Below are 21,575 nucleotides of genomic sequence, written 5' to 3'. Positions count from 1 at the left end.
ACCTCCACTATAGCTAATTCTCTCAGATACAGGATATACCTCCTCCAGCAATGGTCCATTTGCTTAGGGAGTTTGCAAGACCTTCTCTGAAGGGATACCTTTTTTCACCTCCAAAGACTGAAGACTCCTCATCCTTTTACAATCCTGTTGTCAATGGCCTTATCCCAAGCAAGGGATCCCAGCTGCCAGGCTTCCTCACCCTCTAATTCCTGACTTTTGGTCCCAACATCCCAGCATTGGAGTAACCAGCTGAGAATTTGCTCACCTGGTTGATGGCTGAAATCTTTTTGCTATCTCCCAAATAATTTAGGGATAGTGATCAGGTGGTTTCTCTCTTTTATAATTTCAGTCCCTTCCTCCTCCTCCTCCTCTTCTTATGGTTGCTCTGCTGCAGAAAGGGCTGCCTCTTCTGACTCCCTCCCCTGCTCCCTCTTAGGAGAAGTTTCTTTGTTCCTTACTAAACAATATGACTTCTGCTTCAGTTGTTTAGTTCTGCTATTTAGTTGTTCTAAACAGAACTGTTAAGGATTTATAATCCATCCACGCTCTGTAACCAACATTATTCAACAACTTTTTTATTATCAGATTAAAGAGCTTCCTCAGACATGTACAATACAGAAGAGTGGTTCTTAACAGCTAAGACAATTTTTTTCTACCCAGAGAAGTCTATATAGTGTAACTTTTGCAAAGCATTCTGCAGGTAAACAGCTTTGCTATGGCAGTCTTAAACCTAAAGTTTCTCAGAACTTCTATATATAACAAAATTTGTTTTACTGTGATCTCCAAAACATATTTCATTGTCCACTGAAAATGAGCACTGTCAGAGCTAAAACCAAACCACCAGAAGCCGAATTTTTCATCTCAGTCTAAAAAACATGCACAAGCTGTATCAATGATTTCTTTGCTCTCCAGATTTGCACCATTGTAATTCCATCATCTGGTGATCAGACATCAGTTAGAGTTTTACCTAATGTCTCTGATTGTTGCTCTCTTCATTGGATCCACTTGCAGCATGTGCTTCAAAAGACTAATTACAGATGGATTCAGGTACTGAGGGGTATAAAAGATACCATCACATATCTTCTTAAAAAGGGTTGGCACATGATCATCATCAAATGGAAGTGTTCCGCATAATAGAGCATAGAGAATAACCCCACTGCTCCAAATATCTACTTCTGGGCCTGCATATAATCTGTGAAAAGATTAACTATTAGTTATTTGTGTACAATACATTTAAATATTTCTTTCTTCAACTTTCTTACATTGTATCACAGTAATTAAAAACACATTAACTTAGGACAACTGATGTGCAAGTACTATACCAGTTCAGTTCTATGCCATGCCTCCCTTGAACTTTAATGTCCTTCCCCTTCTAATATGTAACAGGGCACGAGTACAGAGCTTTCCTCTCTATTATATAAAAATAATCCACAATGAAATTTCAAACAATGGCAAACTGAAAAAAAACATGCATCTACTACTAAAAAAGCCTATGTCGTAAATTGTTACCAATGTCTTAAAGGAATCTGTGCAAAGTCACCTATCTCCCAAATCGAGGCCGAAAAGTTTAAGACAAGTCCAAGTTTAAGAACCCGTCACATATTGTGTGCTACTGCCAGAATAAAACAGACATCTGGTCTCCAATCAACAATTGACAAAATGAGGGTAGTTGGCTGAAAGCAGATTTGACAATCATAGTCCACAAAAGGGCAAGTTACCTCCAGACTGAGTATCTACTCTGCAGCAGGTATTTCACTGCTACTCAACCTCACAGCAGGCTTTGCCTGTAACTCTATCTGCACCTTTCCTTCCAAGGTATGAGCTGTACATGAGATTTTTAAACCAATTCAGGCATATTGTACACACTGGATTTGTGGCATCAGACATCAGCTCTACTTTACAGGAATTATTCAAAGCTAGTTCACAGAAGCTTTAAATATTCATGAAAAATTATCAATACCACTAACAGCCCAGAGTTTCTCAGCATCAAGGTTGTCAACTGAACTAGTTTTGTAGCCTTTAGAATCAAGCAGCAAAATGACTGAAGTACATGCACACATGTATCCAATATAAAAGAAACTACCTTCCTGAAATTACTTCTGGTGCAGCATAGTTAGGGGAACCACAGCTTGTTCTTAAAAATTCTCCATCTGACATCATATTTGATAGACCTGAAAGTGTATAAAAGTAACTACTAAAAATTCAGGGAGCAAAACGATTTCACACTGCATATACCACCTAGAACAAACCACTAGTAAATCAAATTAGAAAATTAACAAATTTATCACAGTTAAGAAATAACATTGTTTGGAATTACTGAAATTCTCATATGACCGTGCCACATAATCCTCTGTTTAGTTTACCAGAAATCTGAGTAACATCAACATTATTGCCATAATGTTTGAAAACATATTCATTCCAAGACAAAAACCAGTTCAGTTTGGATGACACAGGCGTGACAGAGAACAAAGCTGCTCTAAGAGAGATGAAGCAGAATAGCAAGATAGGACTTTGGTCATTAACACGAAAGTACTAAAAACCACATTTGCTTCTAAAATGCCAAAGTGAAAGACACTACCACAGAATTTCCGAAAATTCTCTAAGGGGAGCTGAGGAATAAACATGACTTCACCACAATTTAAACCGCTGCATTGTTCAGCTGGTTCTGGAATCACTGCAGTTCAGCAATTTAGTTTTTAGATACTCTGTTAGCAACTGAAGTCTGCTTTAGAACTAGACCACCTTCATTCACCAGCCCTCAGTAAAGTCCAAGACCTGTGGAAAATATCTTCTAGTTTCTTCAATAGAAGCTGCATGATCAAGACTACCATAAGCCAAAGAACTCAGTCTCCAAGAAGGAAGCCCTTTTATGGGGCAGCAGGGAGTGTGCAGTGGGGTAGTGGTGGTGTGTGGAGATGAAAGAGTACGGCTTGACTAGCTTTCATATCCTAATACACAAAAGCTTTTATTAACTAGTCATGATTAACTGAGTGCTACAGTTTTACTGACATTAAGTTACTGTACTTCATTCCTTTGCCATGTAAGCCATTTCACCCACAGCATTTTCTACACATGAGAAATCAGTATGATTCCCAGGGCCCACAGGTGACCACCATGATTTTACAACATACTTAGAATACTCAACATTACCTAGCACCTTTCACTGGAGACTCAAAATACTTTACAAGGGCCTGTCCACTATGACTACATGAGATATATCATCGTGACATAGCAGCATAGATACCCTACTATGCTTATATGGTAAGGGTTCCTGACTCAGATAGTTCCAAGGACTAGTGGCAAGGCTTCTCTGCAGCTATGTCACAAACAGCTATGAAAAATAAGCTTTTTGACTAGTTAAGCCCATACATAGCAAAAAAGCACAGGAGGTTGCAAGACTTGACTGTTCTTATTTTTACTTTTACACTTTAATTTCTTTTTCTTTCAACAGTCTGATTTAATAGGAGGACTAGTTTCTTTTACTATAGCATTGTGGTTCTTAAAGATGGTGAACTGCTCCTGCACTGTCCTTCCAAGCACCTACGTTTTACGGATTGTGAAGACAGGCAACAGCAGTGAGTTCTGAAGTGGAAAGGGCAGGAACTAAGTTCATTTAGCATTTCAGAGAAAGTACTGTTAAGGAAAACCAAAGAAATTAGTTCAGAATTTGACCTAGTCACAGAAGATACTTGAAAAACAAGCTTGAGAGGAAAACAAGTTTAGTAGATGTGCAGGAACATTATTTTGCTTTAGATTTATACTCTTGATGCTCTTGTATTGTGTCCCACCACCAGGATATTCAAGTATACACACTTTAATTAATGTTTCCCATAGCTATTAACAGGTTCTAACACCAGAGATGCAATCAGACACAAAAAAGAAATCCTTACCAAAGTCAGCTATCTTGGCATTCATGTGTGCATCAAGCAGCACGTTTTCAGGCTTCAGATCTCTATGTACCACCATATGCCTGTGACAGTAATCCACACCAGAAAGGATTTGCTGGAACAGACGCCTACTTTCCTTCTCATCAAGCTAAAATAGACAAAGATTTTAAACCATTATGAGACAGTGGAAGTTAACTTGTTTTCATTTGTATGAGCTAGAGGAAATTTTTCCCCAACAACTAAATGAAGCATTCTATACAGTCTCTCGAGGCGACTTCGGAGCTTTCACAGAAGCTGTTCTAAGACTCAAAGACAGTAATAAGTGCACAATTACTACTGATAGCTTTTCAATACTGGGTTTTACTGAAGAAACAGTTTTCAGCTACTCCAGCTAGATACATATCAATCTAGTTTGTACTCTGCCACTGAAAATTAACATATTAGTAAAGAGGAAAAATGACAAAGTCACACATAAAGATCTGAAATGCGCTAACACATAACCACTTGTAGTTTTGGAACAAAACACAGTCATAAAGTGTATTTTAACTGATAACAGCAAAATTAAAGCAGAATACACGAAAACACACTTTCATTTAACAAAGTGTTACTGGTCCCCCGGTCCCAGCCCCTGATAATGAGGATAGCTTAATAACTCCATTTTATGAGGCAAGCAGCCATCTGTGACCAAGTGAGTCATGTGTTCATGCTCCTTCCCTCATTATCAGGCCCTGAAGATCCTGTGAACCAAGCAGACAAACCAGACTTCTCACCCTCCCCACCAGCCTCAAGATTCCTGGATGCAAGGCTGATTACCCACTTCCTTACCAGCCTTTAGTTCCCAGGCAACCAGCCAGCCTCGTGGCAGTGATGAGACTGTCATGGAATAAGGAAGTGCAACAGGAGCCAGAGCAGTGTCTTTTATCATCAAACAGTTACAAATCATAAGTGGGAATGAGACTCATGACTTTTCAGTGGCTACAGATGCCTCCACAATACCCTGCTTCCTCGGAGAACTGAGTCACTTGTATTCTTTCATATGATTTTCAAGTCTAGACTGTGATTGTTATATTGACACAGAAGAATATGTATTAAGATTTGACTAGATCTGCAGAGGGTCTGGGTGATTTGATAAGTTAAGTTGTGTTAGAAATTCCATACTAAACTATTTATAAACTGTACTGCATTGATTCTGCTCACTGAAAGCCTGTGCCACTCTAATCATAAATCCTGTGCTAATCATAATATTCTGTAGACAAAATAAACCTTTAATTGTACCATTCTGGCAAGGATACCCGAAACAAATTTGTCTGTCCCCTCAGTGTGGGGTGACACAGGAATGTTGCAAAAGCAATAACACAATTCAAGTCACCGATTTGCAAAGTTGGCTTACTTCTTACCCTTCCATTTTTACAGATGTAATCAAACAGTTCTCCTCCTGAAACATATTCCATCACCATGAAAATGTCAGTGGGTGTGCTGATGACCTGGTACCTGATAATAGAAGGTATCTATTAGTCTCCACACTCAATAAAAGACTAGTTACATTTAGTTAAAAGTTGTACAAACAGTCAGATAAAAATATACTTTAAAATATTTTTTCAGTCAATCTACAGCTACTGGAATGACAATATGTTTCAGAAGCTATTTCCTCTCACTGTTGCCTCTTTCATTTTTCATGTTGATATCTCAATTGGTATAGTGACACTTCCTATTTTGCTTTGGCTACAGCTATGTCCTTTGGACTCATTCATGGACTCTAACTGGCAGCACAAGCAATTTTGCTGACAAATCAGCTCAATAGTCTTCTAAAAACTAACCCACTTCAGAAGTGAGTGAGTTGATCTTACACAATACAATTCAGCTTCAGTGTAACAGCTGTTGCCAAATTGAAGGGATTGCATAAACATAGCATCTGTCACTGGCAGTAGGGAAGCAAGATTCTACCAATAAAAACACACCAACATCATGACTAAGACAGTGAAAGTCACCTACACTCTAGAGGTGCAGGTTAACTTTGCAGGAAATTACAGTCAAAAGAAAGTCAATTATTTTTATAATTTGTTTCCACAGACCAGACATGAGGAGTCTGTTCTGGGATATACTTAGCTGTACTCTGAAATCCACTGATGAACTACGGATAAACTAAGAAATGTAAACAGGCATACTGTAAATACCACATTTAGACACGGGGTAGCTGCTATATTGAAAATTTTAGAATTATCAATCACATACAACAAACTGCGTGTTCTTAAACACAGAAAAAGCTTCCTGAGAGCAATCTACACTGAAAAAACAGAGATCGCTGACCAGCACATCATTAAGAACATTTTGAGAAAATACCATAAACGTACTGTAAGAATGACCTTTACAGATTTGTTCTTAATAACTCATTTTCTAAGCAGAAAAAAAAAGATCAAATATAAACAGAAAAACAAAAATGAAGTAGCCTCTAAAATCAGAGATGGATGCTACTAGAAGTATCTGTCATGACATTACCTTTTATATACCTGTCCAAAGAATTTCTAAGCAAAGATCTAAGGGAAGCTGTCCAGCCTGCAGGAAAGATAAGTTTTGTGAAAGTATGTTACAGAGGGCACAGCTGCAGATTTTGAAGCTGGTTACTTTTTTGACAAGATATTGTTTGTAGTATTGCCCTTTAAACATATTTCAGATCAGTGAGATTACTGCTTAAATATGTTTGATTACAGCAAACAAAACTTACAGCTTTATTATATGAGGATGCCTGAAGAGTTTGAGGTTCTGAATCTCCCTGCGGATTTTTCCTACAACATCAAGGCTGCGAATCTTCTGTCGGTTCAGAATCTTCACTGCAACTTTATGTCCAGTTAACTCATGTTTTCCAACTGCAAGAAACAAGGAAGTATTTAGTCAGGGTTTTCAACTGCTCAGTAAAGACCTTATTTGCCCATTTTGACTGTAACCAAGAAATAGAAGTTAAGGTGTTAGCATTCCACATATCCCCACTATCTTTAGGGAGGTTGAAAATCAGATGGTATGTAATTTCTTCTGCCCTGCTCCAACTTATTCCACAATTCAAGCATTAGAAGATGTGTCTATGTAAGAAAAACATTGAAGCTTACCCTGAAAAGTCTCACAGCATGACTACATTTTTTGCAATATTAGAAAAAAACAAAAACAAAACCAAAGCATATCCTGAAACCCTGCCATCCTTGCTAATTAGAGAGAACATTTTCTCTCTCTGTATAAGTCAGTCCAAGCTTTTGGCTTACTTGGTAACCCACTCAAACATGTTTTCTTGTATCTCTTCAACTTTATCTGCAGAGATCACTCTACTAAAGAAATCGATATTATCCCTCCCTCAAGAAGCCTGTTTCAGCAATTGCTCTGAATTACCACTATGAGCATCTGATCAGTTTACCTACAAAAATGTATCTGTCCTTGGACCAGTCTTATGCTCTATAAGCTCACAGTCTGTGCAGTTAACACCAGAGCTTTACTATATAAAGTAAGTGGCAAAAGTTACCAGAAATGCACAAAATGAAATGCAACAGTAACAATGAAAAACAATGCAAACATGCAACCTCATACATTCCTGGAAGTGGAAAAGAATCTGAGGAGTTTAATTTTTCTTTAAACTGTAAAATATTTCCCAATCAGTTGCCCCTCTTTAAGACTTAAACTTTGCAGGAGCTATTACAAGTAGTCACAAGGAAGTTGTTAAGAATATTTTTCTTAAACCCAACACTGGATCACAGATAAAACATTTAGAAGCTAAATATCTCTTCCACTAGAAAGCTGCACTATCTGCATGGTTTCTGCTTGCAGTAATTATAAATATACCATATTTATTTGCCACCCTGATTCGAACATTTTGAAGATAAGCCAAATTACATGGACACCGACATGGTCCATCCTTGTCCACATGAATAGACATTACTAACAGGCCTGTGCTGAATATACTATGTGGGTGCCTCCCCTCACTTGAGAATTTAAAAAAGCTCCAGGCTTCAAACTTTGTTTAAATATATTCATGGGAAGTTGTGATTAAACAGCAGTGACAAACAAAAATCCTTCTGCATTCAACAGATAATTTGGACAGAATAACACCCACTTGCAAACTTTATTCACAACACAAGACCTTCCCGCTGCCCTTTGCCCCAATACTGAGCCAAACACCAATGCAAGTGAGAAGAAATTCTTAGCAGAGAGGCAAAGATAATGACAAGCATCTGAGCAGTTATTCTTACAAGCCACTGTGTAAATAAAGCATTCTAAATTCCTGCAGGGAACTCAGTAGTGGATTATCCAAGACCCTGAACCATCACAATGCTGCACTCAGACATCTCTAGTACCTGAGAACACAGAAAGGCTCTGCCTTCAAGGTGAAAAGACATATCCCTTCATTCAGAAGCCAGTACCTAAAAATGACCACAATAACCATAGTACTGGGCAGGCACATTTCCACTGCTGAGGAATGCAGGACAAAGCCCACATCCACCACAAGTTCTAGAGAGAGCACAAAGCAGTGATAGGTGAGTGCCTGGAACTGTATGAGAATTATCTGCTTTGAACTAGATCAACAATTAAAGCAATCACAACCCCCTTCTTTTCTTCAGCTCAAATGTGATTCAAGTTTCAAAGCAATCCAGCAAATTATATCACCTATGTTAAAACCCTAAGGGGTAAAGAATCTTCAACATAAAAAATAAGAAAATCAACTCCTCCGTTTGAATTACAAGGTCTTTGCCCATCCATAATGGGAACTGAACTAAGCTATAAGTATTTGAAAAAAATCTTTAAACAGTAGGTTTAAATGTAACATTAGTTTTTGTTACTAAGAAACAGCTTCTCAGAAACTAACCAAAAATCAGAATGAATCTGCATCTTCCTTTGCTTTACAAGGTGCATGTTTAATATAGTAAGTAGCATATCTATCTGACCAATTCTACAGCTTAGCATCTATATATATGCAGTTCTGTGTTATGTGTATAAAGGATTCTGTATATATGCTATAAAGCCTCACTTTTGAGCCAATTTGTTCCATTTTTGATTTGTCAGTCTATGTTAGACCAGAATTTCCTTAGCACTCAGAAAAACATGATAAAGTCATTTATTAGCTACAAGCTTTGTTCAATATGCAAGGCACACAAAAAAAGTTTTTCAAAATAAATTTCTCATTCAAAGTAATTAAACTAACATTTGCAGTTGACTGAAACCAATTCTAGCTGTCATAGCTTTCAAGGCTGTGTGCCTCAAGCCTTAATTTTATTCACTGACTGGGAGAAAATAAGATTTCCTGCTTCTTCAACTCTGCCAACTTTGAATAAATGACTGTAATGAAAATACACTGTGGTTTGGTTTGGTGCAGAAAGATCCCAAAAAGCCTGTTCTCTTGCTTAAAACATTTCAAATTCAGTAATTTTTGCCTCCCTTTAATTCAATATAAAATTATAACATATCTAACTTTTTAAGATACAAGTTTTCAATAATCATCCACATCATAAAATAAAACTGTTTTTTTGGATATGGTATCCATTACGTAAAACGTCAGACACAGACTGGTAACAGACTGCAGACACTTTTGAATTCGGGATTAGGACAGAGCTGAAAGCATCATCTCAGACGATATCACCATGTAGACACATAAGCAGTCAGTGTTATCCTTCTGAAAGCTACTTCGCATTACCTATAAAAGGGAGCGCAAACAAATTTCAAGTAACCAAAAGGTATGTTTATCACCCTAATCCTCAACTACCTACCAGCCCTTCAGAGCAATCTCTGAAAAAAAGTTCATTTAACAGATCTAGTATCTCCCTGTATTTCTTTATTCTCTGATAATATCAATTGCCTTCAAGCTTCACTGTGGCTTTGCACAGCAGCAAGACTTCCAAGACAGTGACAGTCTCAAAGCAGCAGCAACTTCATTTAACAGTTGAAGTGCAGGAGCAAGGGTCTCTAACCTAGTTCAGCAATTCTTCAATTGGAAAAAACTGATTATGAGGCCATCCAGAGTAAATACAACATTCTCATGAAATAGAAGTATCAGTCATTAAGTGAGTAGCAAAAAAAAAAAAAAAAAAGCTGAACAAGCTTATGTTGTATTCAATGAAACAATTCTGCAATAGGCCAAAAAGCCAACCCAAAGCTCAGAGGAAAGCAGCCTTTAAAAGTATGGGATAAACAAATGTTTTCACTAACATGAATAAAACCCCAAATGGTAGTTCACGGTGTGCAAAGCCAACCTGCTGCACAACATTACATATCATACTGATCTTCACTGTCCATTTCCAGGTCCCTTATTGTTGCCTTGATAAACACCACCTACTTTTGTAACGTCTGCAGTCTATACAGACTAGCACTGATAACTTAGATCTAGAGGCCTGGAACAATTCTTGTGTATTTACAGCCTGAAGTAGTACCCCTCGTTTTCTCAGTATGGAACACTGGAAGCCTGAATACTCTTCCTTTTATGAAAACTCACTTTAAATCAAAAAATACCTGGAAATAAAAGTTTGCATTTGGTTTCAGCAGAAAACAACATCAATGTTTAAAGAAAAAATTGACAACCTTAGGGATAGATGTTTCACACTGAATCATGGTAAAGTTTCAATGAGAATGTGTCTCATATAGTTGGTTTAAGTTCAATATTCTTCTATCTCACAGCTTTTCACTTTTGGCATTTTAGCATCTACGGTAAGCAGCAGGGTGAATTCATCTGATAGCATGAGACATTCAACAATTACAAGTAAAATCTGTTTTTCCACTTCAATGTTTTCAGGCTGCCATCGCTGTTAAAATTAAACATCCACTTTGAAGGAGCCATATGCCTGACCCCCTACATCACTTGAGCTCAATGACAATTCTAACTGAATTTTAAGAAGTGAACACATTTATTACAGTTTTTCACATTATGTCAATTGATGAAACCATATGAAAATTTTTAGAATTAGAGGAAAACACAGATCTGGTATTAAATGAAGAAAATGTGTGCCCAGGAGGAAAATCAGTGCATCATAAATAAAATGTCCTTTATCACACACAGCTAAAGCAAAAGTAATACAGTAGATCACATAGGGATAAGAAAAGCAGGGGTACAACAGACCTCTCTTAAATTTAAGAGCATATTAAAACATTGATGGTATGTCAATTTAGTTTTGTGCAGTGTGGTGGGTAAAAAACCCAAAACAAAGACATCTTTGACTCCTCCCCTCAACCATATGGTCCCTTCATGGGGAAGGAAAGCCTGATGCCTGTCTTCTGGGCTATATTATTTTCTCTTTATTTAAGGAAAGAAAATTCCCAAGGAAAGGAATGGTATCCCAGCTGCCAATTAGGGGTCACTACTCCCAAGTGCCTTGAAAAAGAGGTTCTGCTCTCAAAATATTTTCCACTGCATTCCCAGAGAAAAATATCCTCTTTCCTATACATTAGTAATGTCTTCGGAACATGCCAACAGTTGAAAGAGCTTGTGCAGAACACATACAATGGAACATCTACACTGAAAAAAAAAAAGCTGTGGGTTTTTTACTGGTTATAATAGCAAGCATATAGACTGAGCTTAACTCAACTCATTTGCGAAAAGATATTGTCAATTTCCTTGCCCCAGTATCTGAAGTTCTCACAAGCAACACAGCAGGAACAGTGAGAATAAACTAATAAACAGTTCTTCCACCTGTGCTAGGTAGGTTTAACTTCTATTTTATTTTTACGAGCCTTCAAATATACTAGCACAGTATCTACACCCCTACGGTGTAAAGTTTTTAAAGTCTGAGCTGAGAAAAACTTTGATAACCACTGGTCAAGCAGACTAAGCACAAAATCTTTCCATATCTGTGAGTCAGCTCTGTTGCCGGTTAATCCAACAATCCCAGACCCACCTTTTTACTGTTATTTCTCTGTTGGAAGAGAAAGAAATCCTGCCCTCCTTACAAGGACATCGAGACTTTTCTGCAGCAAAACGCTACGAAAGATAACTCGAGAACTAAGACTCCCTACTTTCGCTACATGCCCGGCGCCGTTTTAAAAAAATGCAGCAGCATTTAGCTTCTAGCGGCTATTTCCGCATAAACAGATGAGGAAGCTGTTTTTGCCCCAGCCACCGCTTCCCTCTGCGGGACCGCCAGTCCCACCCCGGCACCTCAGCCCGCGCAACTCCCGCTTCGAGAGGCGCTCCCGCGGGCCGGGGCCCCGCTGACGGGCGGCCGAACGCCTGCCGGCCCCGCTGTGGCCGCTCACCCTTGACTTTTCCGAAGGTGCCGACGCCCAGCGTGTCCCCCAGAATGTAGTGCCCAATCTTCACCCGCCCGTGCTCGTGCTTCTGTTTATCCGCCACCGCCGCCATCTTGAGGCAAGGGCCGAGCCTGCGCATAGCGCCCGCCCGCCCGGGCCGGAGAGCCGGCGGGGGAGGAGCAACCACAGAGCGCCCGCCCGCACCCGAACCCGGAAGAGAACCCGGCGCTCGGTGCCCGCCCGCGTTGCCCGGGAACGAACCATTGTGGCCCCGGGGGGAGACGGGGCCGGCACACGGCGCCCCGGGGGGGGGGGCCAGCGGCACATAGTGGCGCCATGGATTGGAGGTGGAGGGCGCGTACTTGGAATTGTAGTGCAGGAATGGCACTACAGCGAGCCCGCTCTGGTAAAATAGACCTCCAAAGTCTGTATTTCCAATAAGCTTGTAAATTAAATCTGCTTGTTCTCCTCACTTCCTCTTCCGTGGCCCAAATCCGGACCCTAATACGGGAACACAATGAAAAGTAGGACTCTCTTAACTCCTACTACCTTGAGCAGGTAACCTGCCCTCTGGTTTGCCTTACTAGCCACTCACGCCACTCATTCACCTTGCATGTAGGCCAGCAACCTACCTTCCATTTCATACACTGTATTTTCTACCATACAAGTGTGGTACCAAAGACTATACTTGTTTTATTGTTGACTATAGCAGGATTATATTTTTAAATCACATTCCAACCCTGCCTTCAAAGAAACAGATAAACCTGCAGAAAATGTGACTATTGAATGGTTATTTTCGAATGGAGAGATCATCAATTGAAGAGGAAGGTTACAGGAATTCCCACACCTTCACCTCATTTCCCCAGTTCTCCAGACTAAGTGAACAATATTAAATGGGGGGATGTTAATGTGGATGGTTTCTACTTGCTGGCATTAGGGCTTCTTTGGCATAATTGGTGTGATTTCATGAACAGACACTCACCTCTTGCCCTTTTCTCTTTGGCCTCTGATTCCACATTACCACTGAATATGCAGCACGGTTCTTCCACAGGCACAAGGTACTATTTCCATGTTGCCTTTGCTCCCCCTGAAAGCATATGTTTTGCCCAGATTCGGGCCTGTATCTCTTCTGCTGTTTCTAGCTTTCAGGTTGAGGACAATGCAAATATCAGAATCACAGAATGATTTGAGTTGGAAGGAACCTGTAAAGGTCCTCTAGTCCAACTCCCCTGCAATCAGCCAGGACATCTTCAACTAGACAGGGTTGCTCAGAGCCTCATCCAACCTGGCCTGGAACATCCACAGCTTCTCTGGGCAACCTGTTCCAGTGTCTCAGAACCCTCATAGTAAAAAAAATTCTTCCTTATATGTAGCCTGAATCTACCTCCTCTGGTTTAAAACCATTACCCCTTGTTCTATTGCTGCAGGCCCTACTACAACAGGCCTGTCCCTATCTTTCTGATAAGCCTTTTCCAAGTATTGAAAGGCTGCTATAATGTCTCCCTGAAGCCTTTTCTTCTCCAAGCTGAACAACCCCAGCTCTCTCAGCCTGTGCTCATAGGAGTGTTGTTCCATCTCTCTGATCTTTTTTATGGCCCTTATCAGGAAATGGTCCAGCAGAACCACATCTTGCCTGTGCTGGGGTCCCCAGTGGGCATCTTCTAATTGTGGTCAAACAAAGACTAAGAGACAAAGGCATACATCTGCCTTCAAAGGTGTATCCAAATTGACACTAGCATGCTGGAACATCAGAACCATGCTAGATGCTGCGGACAGTGGACGTCCTGAGTGTCATTCTGCCCTTAATTGCCTGTGAACTGTCACGTCTCACATGGACATTGCTGCTCTCAGTGAAGTTCGTCTCCATAAGGAAGGCAGCCTTAGAGAACACAGTGCCAGTTACAAACTCTTTTGGTCACATAAACCCAGAACCGAAAGGCATCTTTCAGGAGTTGGCTTCATGATTAAAAACTCTATTGTCCCTAAACTCGAAAATCTGCCGACAGGTCATTCTGACCGCATTATCTCCCTACACCTTCCACTACACAACAAGCAACGTGTTGTCCTCTTTAGTATATATGCCCCAACTCTCCAAGCTGACCCTGCTGAAAAAAATAAATTGTATACCAACCTGCGCCACCTTACCCAAAAGGTTCCCACACGTGATAAGATAATCACATGATAATCAAAATATCCTTGGTGATTTCAATGCCCGAGTAGGAAAGAACTTTGAAGCCTGGAAAGGAATATTAGGCAAGCATGGTGTTGGAAACTGCAGTGATAATGTTCACGTTCTGCTGGAGTTTTGTGCAGAGCAACAGCTCACCATCACCAACACTGTCTTTCAGCAGAAAAGTAGTCTGAAGACAACCTGTATGCATCCTAGATCCAAGCATTGGCACCTCAGTCTTGGTGCGACAGAGAGATGTTCATCATACCCACATGATGCCTAGTGCAGAATGACAAACAGACCATCAACTTGTGCACTGTAAACTTAACTTCAACCTTAAGTTCAAACCTAAAAGGGGTGGTATTCCAAGGAGGAGACTCCAAGTAAACAATCTTCAGTCAGCCACAGTGAGAGACAGTTTTCAGGCAAACCTTCAAACTAGGCTCGAATATCATCCCATAGATCCCTCTCCTGAAACACTTTGGCAACATATTAAAAATAGCATCCTGCAGTCCCCTGAAGAGTCCTTAAGGTTTTCCTTCAAGAAGAACAAGGACTGGTTTGATGAAAACAATCAAGAGATCCAGGAATTGTTGAGGAAGAAGAGAACTGCTCACCAAGCACATCTTGCTCAGCCATCCTGTCATGTAAGAAAAGCAGCCTTTCGTCTTGCATGCAGCAAGCTCCAGCAGAAGCTTCATGACATTCAGAACAAGTGATGGATCAATCTAGCAGGAAAAATTTAATTATGTGCAGATACGGGTGATTACAGAGGATTCTATGAGGCCCTGAAAACAGTGTACAGGCCTACATATCAGGTCCAAAGCCCTCTACTCAGTGCAGATGGTCAAATGCTTCTCACAGATGAAACCTCCATTCTGAACCGATGGTCTAAACACTTTCAGACTCTTTTCAGTACCAACCATGTAGTTCAAGGCTCAGCAATTCAGTCCATCACACAGCAACCGGTGAAGAATGAATTGGATATTGCCCCTACTATGGGAGAAACTCTTAAGGCCATTCAGCAGGTGAAAACTGGCAAGGCAGCTGGGGTTGATGGAATTCCACCTGAAGTCTGGAAACATGGGGGCCTTGCACTCCATGCCAAATTTCATGAGTTTGTGGTGCGCTGTTGGGAACTAGGTGAACTACCATCAGACCTTCGTGACACAGTTGTCATCACCTTGTATAAGAAGAAAGGAGTTAAATCAGACTGTTCAAACTACCGTGGTATTACTCTGCTCTCCATTGCTGGCAAAATCATGGCAAGAATACTCTTGAACAGACTAATGCCCGCTATAGCAGAAGGAATTCTACCTGAAAGCCAATGTGATTTCAGAGCCAACAGGAGTACCACAGAATAGTGGTACTCCTAGTATTTGTTCTCAGACAACTGCAAGAGAAGTGTAGGGAACAGAACAAAGGTCTCTATGTAATCTTTGTTGATCTCACCAAGGCTTTTGATACTGTGAGCAGAAAAGGTCTGTGGCAGATTTGGGAATGTTTAGGATGTCCCCCCAAGTTCCTTAAAATTATCATCTTACTTCATGAGGATCAGCATGGCCAAGTCAGATATGGCAATGCACTTTCTGAACCCTTTCTAATAACCAGTGGTGTGAAACAAGGCTGCGTTCTTGCACCAACCCTATTCACAATCTTCTTCAGCATTATGCTCCAAAGGGCCACGGCAGACCTCGATGATCAGGACGGTATCTACATTCGATATTGTACTGATGGAAGCCTATTTAACCTAAGGTGACTGAAGGCCCACACCAAGACCTTAAATCATCTTGTCCGGGAGCTGCTTTATGCTGACGCTGCCCTTGTTGCTCACAGAAGCAGCTCTGCAGCGTTTAACATCCTGCTTTGCTGAGGCTCCTGAGCTCTTTGGGCTGGAAGTCAGCTTAAAGAAGACAGAAGTCTTCTATCAACCTGCACCTCAGGAAGTCTTCCTTCCATCATCCCCACATCACCATTGGCCAATCAGAGCTCAAATCAGTCAAGCAGTTTAATTACCTGGGTAGCCTCATCTCCTCAGATGGTAACATTGATGGAGAGATAGACAACAGGTTAGCAAAGGCATATAGTGCTTTCAGAAAACTCCATAAAAGAGTCTGGTGAAATAAACACCTGAAGAAAAGCACAAAGATCAGTGTTTACAGAGCCATTGTGCTATCTACTCTCCTATATGGGTCCAAATCATGGGTCATCTGCTGCCACCACCTGCATCTCCTAGAATGCTTCCATCAACGCTGTCTCCACACAATCCTAAACATCCACTGGTCAGATTATGTGACCAATACATCTGTTCTAGAACAGGCAGCAGTCACAAGTATAGAGGCCATGTTGCCGAGAAATCAGCTGTGTTGGGCAGGACACGTCTCAAGGATGAAGGACCACCACCTCCCTAAGATCTTGCTTTATGGTGAACTTGCCACTGGCTGCCACAAGAGAGGAGCCCCGAAGAGGAGATACAAGGACTCCCTGAAACAACATCTCAGCCTTGGCCATATTGATCACCATAACTGGTCTACTCTGGCCTCCAATCGGGAGGCCTGGAGACACACCATCTATAATGCTGCTGCTTCTTTTGAGAACACACGCAGGATCTCTCTCGAGGACAAAAGACAATGCAGAAAGAATCGTGTCTTGCCGATACCACCTAAGGAGTCTTTCTGCTGTGCCTTTTGCAACCGGACTTTTCTATCTTGCATTGGCCTCGCATTAGCCACCAGCACGCTTGTAGCAAATGTGGGTAGAGTCCTTCCCAAATCTTCGTTCGTGAAGCCTAGCTATGATATACATAAAGGGGCTGATCTAAACTGCCAGTGAACATTATGCAGAGGATCCATTCTAACTGATAATGCTTCAGTTAAAATCCTAGTAACAAGATCTCAACAAAATATTATATACTGAGCAACCACCAAAGTAGCCTAGCTTTCAACACGTAGAAAAACACTGGAATGCTTCAGAATCTGTTTCCAGTATAGCTGACGTGACACGTAAGTTTCGTAATCTTTTCTGAACAGGACTAACGGAAACCCCAAAAAACTTATTTCCTGCCCCTCTCCAAGAATTCTAAAACAATTGAAAATGCAGCGGCTGTCAAATTTCTTGTACATGGAATTCATTCTTGCTGTAAGTGAAATGCCCTCTGAAATGAAGGTTTTCAATTACTGCAAGTCTTTGCAAGTTTGAATCAGTTACCATGGTATGTTGCGTATTATACAAATGTTCATTTTCCAGGAGTAGAATTCATGATGAGAAGCTAACAGTTAGCAGCAAACATAGTTAAGCACTTGCCCTTGCTGGGTTTTATCATGTTTGCAGGTCAAACAGGGCAGTCAGAACAAAATCCCACACTACACAAATATCACGGAAGACTTTACAAAGGCTTTCACTCCCACCCATAGTCACAGTTCCTACCATAGCACTGTCCAACTGTACCATCGCTCAATTAGCCCTCCCTTAGAATCTTGATGGCTTCTTTAAGATTTTCTTGACGTTGTTCTCGAGGTTGCTCTTAAAGACACACTTATGATTACTTCCTCCTACATTTAAGTGTTTCTCACACACCACCAAAAAACACATTTCAGAGGCACTCCTTAGCCTTGGGAATACACAGACATGTACTGTGCTCAGTGTATTTTAACAGCATCACCACCACTTACATTCCAACCTCTCTCAGACAAAACAGTTGAAACCAGTGAGTGCAGTATGTTTGCTACATGCTAGAGAACAGCAGGGGGAACACTTTTTTTTTTTTTTAGAAATAGCCGGTCAGTACACTCAAGCATGAAGAAGCACTGACTCTACTTAATTTAAAAAAATAAGAAAGAGCAGTCAGGGACACCCCAATTTCACACCTGGCTGAAAATTTCTTCTGTGATTTGCACAAGGTGAGACATTAACTGCTGATCATTCAGTAATGACAAAGCAGTATGCTGCTTGTGAGAGTTCATGACAAAACCAAAAGGAGTAAAACAGCCTCAGTGTCTTAAAGCATCTCAAGTTCTTGAGTATCTAGTATTGTCTCTGCAAGACATCTGAAAATCCTCTAAATCCTTGCAGTGATTACTGTAATTCCCCAAACTTTCATAGCAGCATCTTATGATCACCTTCTTAAAGCAGAGTTTGAAAGCCAGTAACACACCACATAGGGTACAAATGTATCAGGCATCAATATGTAATTTTCATGTAACTCCCAGTGACTTTTCTACTATATGAATTATCATTTTATTTACACCCAGCATGGTCATTTTGAGTCATCTTTCCACACCAACCTCTCCAGGCCATTTGGGCAACTCCTGTCCCACGTACAGCAGATCTCCAACCCCTCTGTATCTGGCAGTATTTGTGTTCCAGACCTGGGAGGTTTTTTTTCCCAAGAAACCCTACCATGACCCACACAACAAGCAGTACCTTTGTGGGCCTTTCTGTGCCACAGAGCAGTGAAAAACGGGCAGGACTGAAAACCCCTCTTTCACTAATGCCTCCAAGAACATCACATAAAGCTATTATTACAGCTATTATCTTTAAGACAAAATTCTGACTCTCCATGCTAGGACACAATGAGATTCAGAGGCACACAAGGCAAGTCCATAGTGCCAATACCCCATTTCTCTGGCAGGGGAGCTCTTTTGAGTAATACAGACAAGCCTCTTTTTTCAGTTCGGTGCAAAGGTAACAGTCCTTTTTAAGACAGAGGTGCTATCAAATGAAAAGTCAATTAAAGGGTTCTTTGAAATCAATCATTTAAGAATTTGTGTTTGTAGGTGTTTATGTAGTATCAGGAATTCTGCATTTCAGTGAAGTATGTAAAAAAAGGTGACAATATTTTCTGGATAAGATCATTTATTTTAACAAATACATGAGTCTTTATGATGAACTGGAGGCTGCAACAGCTGCTCTCTTGGGCTTCGGTGTGGTTCCCTCACGGAATCCATTCCTGTAAGTAGAAATACAGTTATCACTTTTTGAAAAGTTGATGCTTGCCCCAGGTTATTTTCTGACAGTGATGCTTTAGATCAAACTCATTACATTTTTTCAGCTTATCTCAGTACATAATTCATACAGGCATTTGTTAATAGAAACATCTTATTAACAATTGCCTTGAATAAGCAGCATGGTTTTCACTCTCTTCTGCTTAAGTAAATTCGATTTCTTTAAACAGGAAGATGTCATTAACTGAGTGAACGCTGCAAGACTACACCAGGTACAGCACACCTGCTGAAGGCACACCTTACTTCATGCTCCTACCAAGCAATCCAGCCAAAGATGTCACGTTTGTGAATCACAAGTCTATTTCTTACAGATGTCCTCTATGCCTCCAACCAGAGACTCGTCAGCCCCGATCTTGCTTTTGGATATGACATTTCTACTTCAGCAGCACTGAGCAGAAAGCAAGCTACAGTTGCATAGTGGAAAGTATTTTATGGCTGCTACTGGGAAAGACTGTGCTAGCCAAAAGAAATGAACTGACCATTCAACACCATCCCAAACTGAGACTTAAAATCTCCTACATTTTGCTATTAAATCCAATCTACATTTTATGACAACAGTCCTGAATTACTTAGTATTTTTCATACAGTTTTCTTGTTCATTAGACCAGAAGGCAGAGTTCAATTTTAGAACACGGTGGTCATACAAAAGAAATTCTTAACAACAGTATAAAACTCCCACCACTACCTCCTAAGTACAACTTGAAAGCTTTGTAACAAGTTTTAGAAACCCGTAACCCAGAATCTGATGTAACACCTACTTACTGCTAACTGAACTCTAAATAAAGAGAAGCTCCCAAAGTTATTCCTGTCCTGAATTTTTTTGTGGGCAAGTAGGGACTGGAATGATTTCGAGATTTGTCTCTTTTACTGCAATCACCTCTGTGTTCTGTGCTATATTCGCTTAACAGAAACATCAGAACTTTATACACCCCCTTGTCTTACCAAAGACTGAGGAATATGAAGCATCATTTCATGATATATTTAAGAAGATCATACCACATTAAGTGACACTAAGAAAAAATAAATTGAAATGTTAAATTGAATGACAAATTTTATAATTAAGTGATGTCCACGCAGATCTCACACCATGCTACTGTGTAATAAAACGTCATACCTGAATCGACGGTAGACCTTTTTCAGGTGCCTCATGCGGCCTGTACCAGTGGTGTTTCGTCTTTTAGCCTTTGCACTCCAGTTATCTAAAACATGTAAGTTACTGTTATTCATCTGCACCAAATAATTAAGCTGCACATTAAATTTTTATGACACATTCATTCAAGCTAACAAAAAAATTATAGTTCAAGTAAGTTTCTATGCAGCAATACTACACATTACCTAGAACATAGCTAAGTCACCATTAATTTGGAAAAAGCTCCAAACACTGCAAAGTGTCACAATATCCCTCTTTGGCTGGAAAAAAAGTCAGACTACTGAAGGAGACAAAGAAACAAGTGTTTTTTAAACCTGAAGACAGGTAAAAGTTTTTTACTTACACTTTCTCTTACGCTTGGCAGGGTAACCACATTTCCCACAAGTTGATTTTTGCAGATGGTACGCCTTGGACCCACATCGACGACACAAGGTGTGCGTCTTATTTCGCCGCTTACCAAATGACGATGTTCCCTTCGTCTGAAAAGCATTTCAAGACACAGTACGTTGGAAACATCACTAATACTTCCAGGTCACGAAAACTAAAAGAACAAGCCTTAAAAAAACATGCGAAAACCGACCAAGTTATATTAACAGCTCAGAGGCACGCTTAACTCCGAACCACAGCTCAGTTTCGCCTACAGGTTGCCTCCATTTTCAGGAACCGTGTTCCTTACGCCTTTCGCCGCCATTCCTTTGCGTCCCCGCCCCTGTGCTGAAGTGAAGCGGAGCCATGGCGCGGTTACCTCGGCTCCCCCCTCCCCTCACCGACAAACAGCAAACCGCCCTCTCCTGACCACCCTCCCACCGCTGCCGCGCGGCTTCCCCGGCCACGGCGCCAACGCGTATGGAGAAAGGGTTCCCTGAGTGCCTAGGGCCCCGCACAGCACCACGGCCTCCCGCCCCGCACAGCAGCCGCGCCCGCCGCCAGCCCCCTGGCCCCGGCCCCGCCACCCGGCCGAGCCCCGCGGTGCCCCCGGCCCGGCCCGGCGCGGATGGCGGCGGATGCCCCGCGCCCGCTACCCCCGCTCACCATCTTTCCCGGCCGGCAGCACCGAAAAGGCCGAGCCCCGCCCCGCTTCCGCCACGGCAGCCTATTCCGGGGGCGGTGCCACCACTGTAACCCTTAAATCGCTGAACCCCATTGCGCAGCGC

At 41.1% G+C, this 21,575-nt stretch overlaps 2 protein-coding genes and 1 long non-coding RNA gene across 3 annotated transcripts in view; 1 reads left to right on the top strand and 2 right to left on the bottom strand.

Annotated features, from left to right (window-relative positions):
• Window positions 1–12,451, bottom strand: part of PRKAA1 (protein kinase AMP-activated catalytic subunit alpha 1) — a 19,466-nt gene extending 7,015 nt beyond the window's left edge. The window contains 7 exon segments of the mRNA XM_064641590.1: window positions 968–1,192; window positions 2,084–2,171; window positions 3,891–4,035; window positions 5,285–5,378; window positions 6,610–6,751; window positions 12,105–12,252; window positions 12,254–12,451. Of these exon segments, the coding sequence (XP_064497660.1) occupies window positions 968–1,192; window positions 2,084–2,171; window positions 3,891–4,035; window positions 5,285–5,378; window positions 6,610–6,751; window positions 12,105–12,252; window positions 12,254–12,436 (1,025 nt within the window). The 5' untranslated portion in view covers window positions 12,437–12,451.
• Window positions 12,222–20,073, top strand: LOC135406976 (uncharacterized). The gene is made up of 2 exons (XR_010426610.1): window positions 12,222–12,504; window positions 19,442–20,073. It is a non-coding gene; the product is annotated as an uncharacterized LOC135406976 (long non-coding RNA).
• On the bottom strand, window positions 19,105–21,575 carry RPL37 (ribosomal protein L37). The gene is made up of 4 exons (XM_064641594.1): window positions 21,454–21,575; window positions 20,765–20,900; window positions 20,386–20,470; window positions 19,105–19,216 (listed from the first exon to the last, which is right to left on the bottom strand). Exons 1-4 carry the CDS (start codon window positions 21,454–21,456, stop codon window positions 19,147–19,149), a joined length of 294 nt encoding a protein of 97 aa, XP_064497664.1. The 5' UTR covers window positions 21,457–21,575; the 3' UTR covers window positions 19,105–19,146.

The sequence above is a fragment of the Pseudopipra pipra genome, chromosome Z (assembly GCF_036250125.1).
Source record: "Pseudopipra pipra isolate bDixPip1 chromosome Z, bDixPip1.hap1, whole genome shotgun sequence".
NCBI classification, from domain to species: Eukaryota; Metazoa; Chordata; class Aves; order Passeriformes; family Pipridae; genus Pseudopipra; species Pseudopipra pipra.
Note: the sequence above shows the minus strand (reverse complement) of the source record. Positions and strands in the feature narration are given on the sequence as shown.